Source organism: Mauremys reevesii, linkage group 15 (assembly GCF_016161935.1).
Source record: "Mauremys reevesii isolate NIE-2019 linkage group 15, ASM1616193v1, whole genome shotgun sequence".
Lineage (NCBI taxonomy): Eukaryota > Metazoa > Chordata > Testudines > Geoemydidae > Mauremys > Mauremys reevesii.
Genome location: NC_052637.1, coordinates 12,760,185 through 12,770,436, shown reverse-complemented (window position 1 = coordinate 12,770,436; position 10,252 = coordinate 12,760,185). Strand labels below are relative to the sequence as shown.

At 40.9% G+C, this 10,252-nt stretch overlaps 1 protein-coding gene across 1 annotated transcript; it reads right to left on the bottom strand.

Moving 5' to 3' along the window:
* Positions 1-4,347: 4,347 nt before the first annotated feature.
* LOC120383064 (olfactory receptor 6F1-like) lies at positions 4,348-5,268 on the bottom strand. Its single transcript, XM_039500698.1, has one exon. The coding sequence runs from the start codon at positions 5,266-5,268 to the stop codon at positions 4,348-4,350; it is 921 nt and encodes a 306-aa protein (XP_039356632.1).
* Between the last annotated feature and the right edge of the window lie 4,984 nt (positions 5,269-10,252).

Genomic DNA, 10,252 nt, shown 5'->3' with positions numbered 1-10,252 from the left:
TTTGGAGTCTGTTTTTGAAGATTTTTTGTTGCAAAATTGCTACCTTCAAGTCTGTCACTGAGTGGTTAGAGAGGTTGAAGTGTTCTCCCACTGGTTTTTGAATGTTATGATTCCTGATGTCAGATTTGTGTCCATTTATTCTTTTGCGTAGAGACTGTCCGGTTTGGCCAATGTACATGACAGAAGGGCATTGCTGGCACATGATGGCATATATCACGTTGGTAGATGTGCAGGTGAACGAGCCCCTGATGGCATGGGTGATGTGATTAGGTCCTATGATGGTGTCACTTGAATAGATATGTGGACAGAGCTGGCATTGAGCTTTGTTGCAAGGATAGGTTCCTGGGTTAGTGTTTATGTTGTATGGTGTGCGGTTGCTGGTGAATATTTGCTTTAGGTTGGGAGGCTGTCTGTAAGCGAGGACTGGCCTGTCTCCCAAGATCTGTGAGAGTGAGGGATCATCTTTAAGGATAGGTTGTAGATCTTTGATGATGCGCTGGAGAGGTTTTAGTTGGGGGCTGTAGGTGATGGCTAGTGGTGTTCTGTTATTTTCTTTGTTGGGCCTGTCCTGTAGTAGGTGGCTTCTGGGTACTCTTCTGGCTCTGTCAATCTGTTTTTTCACTTCAGCAGGTGGATATTGTAGTTTTAAGAATGCTTGATAGAGATATTTTAGGTGTTTATCTCTGTCTGAGATCATTGGGATTCACACAGCCTGAGTCAGGCCCCCAGGCCCCCTATACAATGGAAGGGGAGAGGGAGACAGCTAAGAATGGGATCCACAAAAGTCAGAACGCTAGGCTAAACTAGCCAATAGGAGGTGCTGTGACCCAGGGACCCAATGGTGCCAAGTGGCATAGGGCAAAAGGTGTTTACAGGGATCCCCTGGGCCAGGTTTCTATGTAACAGTTCACCAAAGGGTGGCATGTAAGGTCTCTACCAAGAGCTAGTAGCTTACTGGTCATCATAATTGCAAAATGTATGCACAGATGATATTTAAAGAGTTGTGCATTTATACTGAAAACTATGCTCTTAAGGTATGTACATTAGGACAGGTCAACAGAAGGCGATAAACAGGTTCTGTTCTGGTGGGGGTAGTAAACGCTTCTGTCTCTGGCTAGTTATTGTGTATTGTGTATCTCATAATGTAAGTCCATTTGCTTTACTGAGCCTAATGCTAATGCAGAAGTTGTGAGTTCATATAAGAGAAGAGCTGCAGGAAAAAAAACAAAACCAGCAAAGCGGGTGTCCTGCTTACAAATAAAGACAATGGATTTGGGAGGTAGAACTGGGGGTACTGAGGTAAACCCAGGATCATTCACTGAGGAGACAAGCTGAGAGCGTGGCTTGTCTAATGAAAAAGGGATTGCAGCCTGCCTGGATGAGAAACGCAGGTGAGCAATACTATAAGTTATGACAGTAACTAATTAAGTAAATCTAGGTTCTAGAATGTGTACTATACGTTTATTTTACATGTAACCATTTGTTTTCAATATATCCACTTACTAGCATTTGAATCTCTCCTCTGTGTTAAATGAACTTGTGCGTGTTTTCACTATAAACATCGCTAAGCGCTGTGTGTTGAGTGGAGCAGTGATCCAAGGGGAAACTGGTAAGCTGGGGTGTCCTGCTTCTTTGGGAGCAGTAGATCTGTGAATCTGCTGAGTCTCCAGTGGACCAGGGGCTGGACACTCCAAGGAGATATTCCAAGGGCTCAGGTTTTGGATAGTGCTAATTACTAACCTGTCGAGGGACAGCGGAGCCTGCATAGGCTGAGAGGGGGAGTGCTTGTGTTGCCCACGGCTGGTGGGACTGGGGAGCTGACCCCCGACAGACACAGACAAGGCTTCCTCATTCTAAGGACAGGTGGTAGAGAGGTGCTTCACAACCCTTGGAAGCATCACAGATACCAAGGACGAAGGGGTGTCTTAAGCCCCCTCCCTTAGCCCAGTGGTTAAGGTACTCATCTGTGATGTGAAAAACTGCTAGGTTATGTCCCTCCTCTACTTGAGGGGGAGAAGGGATTTAAACAGGGGTCTCCAAACACTCAGGAGAGTGTGTGAAACACTGGTTGATAGGGTAGTCTGATGTAGCTCTCCTGGTGAAGTTGTTCCACTTTGGATAAATAATTAAGCTGCCATTACAGTGGGGGACTGGATCATGGGTCTCCCACATACTGGGAGAGTCTACCAACCACCAGCCTATAGTCATTCTCATGTGTGCATATGCCCTCTGGCCCAGTGACTCTTTATTCATCCAAAGTGGAACAACTGCACCAGGAGACACTAAAGGACTCCCACATCAGAATATCCCTTAGCCCAGTGTTTAAAGCATTAAAGCAAAATGATTAGGGGCTGGAACACATGACTTATGAGGAGAGGCTGAGGGAACTGGGATTGTTTAGCCTGCAGAAGAGAAGAATGAGGGGGGATTTGATAGCTGCTTTCAACTACCTGAAAGGGGGTTCCAAAGAGGATGGATCTAGGCTGTTCACAGTGGTAGAAGATGACAGAACAAGGAGTAATGGTCTCAAGCTGCAGAGGGGGAGGTTTAGGTTGGATATTAGGAAAAACTTTTTCACTAGTAGGGTGGTGAAGAACCCGAATGGGTTACCTAGGGAGGTGGTGGAATCTCCTTCCTTAGAGGTTTTTAGGGTCAGGCTTGACAAAGCCCTGGCTGGGATGATTTAGTTGGGTTTGGTCCTGCTTTGAGCAGGGGGTTGGACTAGATGACCTCCTGAGGTCCCTTCCAACCCTGAGATTCTATGATTCACCAGAGAGGTAGGAGACTTCTGTTCAAATCCCCTTTTTTTTTCCTCATCAGGCAAAGGGGAGACTTAAACCAGGGGTGTCCCACACTCCAGCCAAGTACCCTACAGAGAAGGCTACTTCCTGCTGTTTTATGTGGCATTAGGTATGCTCTGAGCACACCTACCAAATCAGACTCTGCATGCAAGTTAGGTGCAGGAACACCGATCTTCTCCCCATTTACGTGTTGCTCTGGGGCTGAGGAATCCGGGCGCAGAGAATGAGACAACAGGACATATCCTCAGTGGCAAAAACAAAGGTGTCTAAGGAACTTCTACTGCACAAACTTAGGTTCTGAGTAAGTTTAAGCACCTAAAAGGGTTTGGCAGCAGCTGAGTGCTGGTTCTGTGAATCCCAGTGGGGTCTGATTCTGGGACTTGGGTACCTGAAGTGACAGTCTGGCACCTAACACTCTTTGTGAATCTAGCCCTTGGTTCTTATCTATATCTTTAGCTGCCTAAATACTTTTAAAAATTGGCTTTAAATGGAGTTCATACACAGGAACTTGGAAACTTCAGTAATAAAAATACAGGAGTTTTCCACCTAAGCTCTGTTCTGTGTAAATAGTCAGCCATTTGGAGTAAATAATACAGCTACTGGTTGGATTTTTTTTCCTTTTATAATGCTGGTTCAATGAAATTGCAACATTTTGCAGAAATGTATTGATTTCATCAAAAAATTATATACGAAATTATCTAAATGTTTTGTGTCAATAATATAACATAATATAATAATTAATATATTATAGACGTTTTAATATTGCATTATATTATATTATAAAAGTTAAAGTGATAAAGTCAAAATAAAACATTTCAACAAGATCAAAATTAAGTATTTCAGAAGATTTCATCTAACAAAAACAAAATCAAATTTCAAAATATTGGAATTTCCCATTGGATGGGAATTCTGTTTTTAGATAAGCTCTTGTAGATGAGACTATACATATTCAAAAGCCCTAAGACATATTACATTTTACCTTTTGCTTAGAATTTGTTGAAAAAATGGAAAAAACCCCCACATTTGTGAAACAATTCAAAATTTCAAAGTATTTTTCATTCCAAAAGTAATTATTTTTATTTAGTTTTTTTGTTTTGTTTTCTTTGCTTTGTATTTTTTTTTGGCAAAACATTTTTAAACAAATATGAAAAATCCAAATATTGATATTTTGGAATTTCCCCCCTTTTCCCTTCTTTTTTCTTTATCCTTTTCCCACAGCTCCATTTTCCCTTCTAAATGCAATACAGTGAATGGTATACAGGGATTTGGTTATTTTCATTTCTCTTTTTTTTTCTTTGTGCCACTATGTATTTTTTCAAAAGCTGAGGAGTCACAGAGTGAAGAAAGAAAGAAAGAAAGGCTGAACAGAAAAATTCAAAATACCAGAATTTCAAAAAACTCAGTTTCAACAAAAAGAAAAAAAAGAAAAAAACCTTTTCTGGTTTTGAGAAAAGATTGTTTTTTCTTAAAAAACTATGCAAATGAAATAATGTTAACAGCTCTAATGATATCTTACTATATACCAAATCAAAGACATCTACACGCTTTACATACCAGTGAGTGCCTTTTCCAAGGCTTTCTTCACCTCTTTGTTTCTTAGAGTGTAAATGAAAGGGTTTAACAGTGGTGTTACAATTGTGTTCAAGGTGTTGACTATTTTGTTTAGATCCAGGGTGTTCTGTACAGAAGGCTTGACGTACAGGAAAATGGTGGAGCCGTACCAGATAATCACAACAGCCAGATGAGCAGAGCAAGTGGAAAAGGCCTTTTGCCATCCTTGTGCTGACGGAATTCTCACTATTGTGGAAATGATATAAATGTAGGAGATCAGAGTTACTATACAGGTGCCCAGGAGGACAATGAAGGAGGTGATGAAAGCCACCAGCTGAAGGAGATGTGTGTCTGAGCAAGAGAGAACTATCCAAGAATCTAGGTCACAATAGAAATGATTGATGACATTAGGGCCACAAAAGGACAACGTGGTTATGAGATACGCCGGCACACAAATAGCTAGGAAACCACATACCCAACAGCAGAGGGCCAGCCAAGCGGACAAGGTGCTGTTCATGATGGAACTATAGCGCAGTGGGTAGCAAATGGCCAGATAGCGGTCATAGGCCATGACGGATAAGAGGAAACATTCCGTGCAGCCAAAGGATAGAATGAAGTACATCTGTGTGATGCAGCCAGTAAAGGAAATGGTTCTGCTTGTCCCCAGGAAGACTGCAAGTGTCTTGGGAATGCAGGCTGTGGTGTACCATATCTCCAGGAAAGAGAGATTGCAGAGGAAGAAATACATGGGAGTTTGCAGGTGGCAGCATGTTCTCACTAGGATTATGATGGCCATGTTTCCCATGACTGTCAGGATGTACATCATGGAAAACAGCACAAAGAGGAAGGTCTGCAAATATTGACTACCAGGGAAGCCCAAGAGGATGAACTCATGTGCTCTGGTTTGGTTTGCCATCTGTGTTCAAGACACATGTTCCATCTGTTACAAAGCAAGAGATTGTTATAGAGGCAGTTAAATATATTAGATCAGGGGTTGGCAACCTTTCAGAAGTGGTGTGCCGAGTCTTCATTTATTCACTCTGATTTAAGGTTTCGTGTGCCAGTAATACATTTTAACGTTTTTAGAAGGTCTCTTTCTATAAGTCTATAATATATAACTAAACAATTGTTGTATGTAAAGTAAATAAAAGTTTTAAAATGTTTAAGAAGCTTCATTTAAAATTAAATTAAAATGCAGAGCCCCCCGGACCGGTGGCCAGGACCTGGGCATTGCAAGTGCCACTGAAAACCAGCTTGCATGCCACCTTCGGCACCTGTGCCATAGGTTGCCTACCCCTGTATTAGATATTGCTGACCCTTGAAGGTTTGAGTTCACCATCGCAGTCTGTCAGGATACCTAATACCGATCACTGCCTCTTTGTGTGATGACCAGACTAGGCTATGTTAACTGTGAGGAGAGGCAGGTTTCTTCACCTAACAGGCCCACACTTGTTCCTTAGGCACCTTTGAACTGTATTCTGTCAATAGATGTTCAAACAGTCATTCTCTCTATTCCTATACCTTAGGTCTTTGTGGGCGAGCTTCTGATTTACTGTTTTCAGGATATGTTTTCATCTAACAACTTTTTGATCAATTCCCTTTTTCACCAATTATATCTTCTTTCAGTTTTTGTCCCTTGATACTCTCTTTCTGGTGCATCTGTAGATATTATTTCCCTCTACTTCCCTTCTCTACTAGTGTCAGCTCACATACCCGGGTCTACTTTTTTCGGCTTCTCCTGACCTGAAACCTTTTCTATTTTCCTTCTTTCCTCCTTTCCACTTCCCAGTCTCCGACTTTTATTCATCTGTTATTCTCGTGTTTTATCACCTCACCTCCTACCCCAAGTTCCACTTCATCCGCTAGCTCAGAATCTAGATTCTTCTCCTCTCACAGCTTGTTTCCATCTGCCCCTTCAGGTGGATTCTGAGCCCCTTCCCAGTTCAAGCTGCCCTCCCACTAGGACAGCATTCTCTGCAGCTGCTTGTGTCAGGGTGAGGGTTACTACACTTACCTAAGATAAAGCTGTGTGACCTTATTTATTTGCCTGAGTGAATTACTGCTGCAGTGAGTTTCACGTGTTAAAGATACATTTTAGTCCCTTCTCACTCACCTTGGTGTAAATCAAGAGTAATTCTACTAAAGTAAATGGGGCTCATTCTCCACTCACTCACACCAGTGCAAATTAGGAGTATGGCCGCTGAAGAAAAGGGAGAAGATTCTCTGCTTACACACCACAGTATAAATCCAGAGTAACTCCATGGGCATCAATGGGGCAATTTCTCCTGTCACTTAGCCTGATGTAAATCAGAAGTTATTTCACTTAAGTGAGTGGATTTACACCACTGTCAGACTGGTATGGAAGGAGCATCAAGCCCAATATGTCCTTATATTTATGCCAGGGTTTACAGTATAAGTAAGAAACAAAACCAAAAACAGCACGGTGAAATATACTTACTTTGTGTATATCAGTTTAATGATTCCTCAGTCTTGAAGGATAAGATTATAATTCAAAATGATCTGGACAAACTGGAAAAATGGTCTGAACTAAATAGGATGAAATTCAATAAAGACAAATGCAACATACTCCACTCAGGAAGGAACAATCAGTTGCACACATGCAAAATGTCTTATAAATTGAATATTTGAACATTTCATAACCAAAAGATTCTGGAAAACTGTGTCTATTTCTATATTGGTTAGACCCTCATCCCCTTCAGAAGCTCAGCGTCTGCCAGCAGGGATTGCCTTTGGATGACAAATTTATGGCAAGTGAAAAGGTTTGAGGAGGAAGCTCATTTTATATTCCTCCCCAGCCCCTACGGATTTGATCTCAGCAAAATTTTACAGACTTCCTGATAATGTGCTAAGCCGCAGGCAGTATTGTGCCTAGAAACCAAGCTTCTGGATTCATGTTATTACATCAAAATTTCACCTTTCACTGGGAGATGGGAGATGGTTGTAGCTCTTGTGGTTGTAACAGAAGGCTGGAAAATGTGACCTGAGTGTAACTAATGCAGGGCTAGATCCACAAAGGGATCTTAGGATGCACTTTGGAATTAGGCACCCAGGGTAACCATATATAATGCATGGGGAGAGTTAGACACCTAAGAATGGAATTCATAGAAGCTAGAATGTTGCATGAAGAGCTGCCTCAGCTAACCAAAAGACAATGACAAGGAAAGGAGTGCAGCCTAGATTCTGCCCTTCAAAGGGGATTAGGTGCCTAAATCCAGGTCAGAGGGAGACACCTATCTCTGCTTGATATTCTCAGCTGGGAAGCCGCTAGTGGAGACAGGTGCTTACACCAAGTAGGAGGAGGTAGCACTCTGCCCTCCAATATTTAATAGTTCAGTGGTTACAGCACTCATATGCATATGGAAGACCCTAGTTTAAATCCCTACTCCACCTGTCCAGAGCAAGAACGTGAACCCCACTCCCACAGGAGTGCCCTAACCACTGGGATTTAGGGCTTTTGGGGATGGGTCTCTCTCCTGCTGCAGCTGTTCTATTTTTTATAAAATATTTAAATATTCAGTGGGCCAGAGAGAGAGAGAGAGTAAGAATGATGAATTAGCCTAGTGATTTGCATACCCACCTGGGAGCTCCTGGTTCAGTCCCTGCTCCAACGAACCTCATCCTTGCAGATAATCTTGGTCAGACCAGTTTCTCTGTGTTTCATTTTCGGGATGCTTCCACATGAATGGGAGCTATTAAGACGAATGACCCTCCATTTTCCCTGTTCTGGGAAATATGTGACACAACCCTGACACTAAATTGCTAACTTCACATACACTGATGCATTCAATGATACAGCAATTTCACAGGATCAACAAGAATTCATAAATTGTACATAGACAGATTCCCCAGCTGTTAACCCCAAAGAGTTACTTTCCTGGGTCTCACTGATAACATAGAAAACATGTTATAAAGGTTGATCCCTTAGGCTTTATTCCATCATTTTGTGCAGTGTGTTACTAGCGTACTTTTAAATAATGCACTCTCCACAACACAAGGGAAAAACAAACAAAAATATAAACTTTAACCATTTAAGAGTAAGAATTGGCCATATACAAATATACAGAAGTAGAAAAGAAGAATCAAAATAGACTTGGAAGAATAACAAGGGAAATTAAGAAACAGTGTTCCAAGAAGTACAAATATGAGATATTTAAAGCTACGTAAGAGAGTTTGGGCCAGATTTTTAAAGGTATTTAGGTTCCTAGAGGGATTTTCAAAACCATCTAGTCACCTAACACTCTTGGGTATAGGCAACCAGATGCTTTTGAAAATCCCACTAGGCACCCAAATGCCTTTAAAAATCTGTTCTTTTGAGTTCCAAATCTTCTAGGTGGCTTTTATAAGATCACCCAAAGTGTCAAATGAAAAAAAAATGTGTTCAGCAGTAAATAATGTTCATGTCCAGTCATGCTTTATAATAATGGTACTGTAATAACAGTTTAGTTACATTGTAATTACCACATGCTTATGTTTTCAATATGTATTTTCCAGAAAATCATATACACTGAAGGACAACTACATAACAGATATAATTATGAATGCATTTGGCTGTTCTTCATGATATTTTCAAGGGCATATCTCCAGCTGGTTTGAGCTGGCGTAGCTCCATTGGATTTACACCAGCTGAGGATCCAGCTCAAGTGTCTTAACCAAACTGTATTGATGCTGGCTAAAAGTGTTAATGGAATCTGGATGCCAAACTCCTGCAGGCTGCCCTGAAAATCCCAGCCTCTGCGATTGCTCTCAGTTATGCAGCAAACTTCCTGATTATATGGTTCAGTGGTACTCACAGATATTGAAAAAACACAAGCACACTGTCATTACAGGGCCATTGCACTGTAACTACACTGTAACTGCAGTACTCTTACTTAAAAGTGTAATGTATATCCCTGGTTTGTATTTATATAGGGCTGATGTTGAAGTAGATTTTTGTACACCCGCTCTGTTCCAGCGAGACAGTAGGGTAAATTCTCCAAAGTCAAGGGAGTTACGCCAGATATGAATTTGGTCCAATGTCCCTATGTAACATCAGTACCCAAGCTTGTATCCCAACTTGATAATCACTCCATAGGAAGGATAAGTCTTCAATTTAAACAATCAGATCCTCAAACCATGAACATGGGATTTATACTGCACATTAGACAAAAAGCCGCAATAAAAATAATATCCTATGAAGTGATCAGGTCCCTCATCCACATTAATTGTTGTGTTTCTATGTCTTGCTATCACTGTACATTGAGTTTAGTATCTTGTGAAATCAGTAATTTGAATCATTTTTTTATCCTTGTGAACTGTCAAATGATATATCCTGAATTGTTTCAGGTGCTCCGATGGTCCAGTGAATCGCAATCTAGAAATTCCAATGAAAACATCCATATTTGCCAAGCTACCTGCTACCAAAGCTACCAATAAACTTTTATTCTAGTATCAGGGAAAATGAAGGTGTATCAATTGTATGGAGATCACAGCTAACAAAAATTATCTCTCTCTGTGTTCCTATACACATCTATCTATCTAATCTAATGTATTGTGCTATTTAGGTATTCCAACAATAAATAAATCCAGACTGATTAAGTGCATAGTGTCTCACAGAAGTAGAATTCACAGAATAAACGAAATTGGTTGAGAATGATTTCTGGACACAATCTTCCTTGTACATATCACTTTCATAACCTTTAACATTTTGAAAACAGCCTACACCAGGCCCAGACAAAGTGATACATATCCACAAAAGCAGCACATTTCGGAGTCACTTCACTATTCTAATATCTGTGAATGCATGGAAACATTAGAATTTACACTCACAAAACCCAATGGGCTCAAGAGTCAATGGAAACACGGACACTGATTACGTAAATCAGTGAGTGGCCACTTACAAT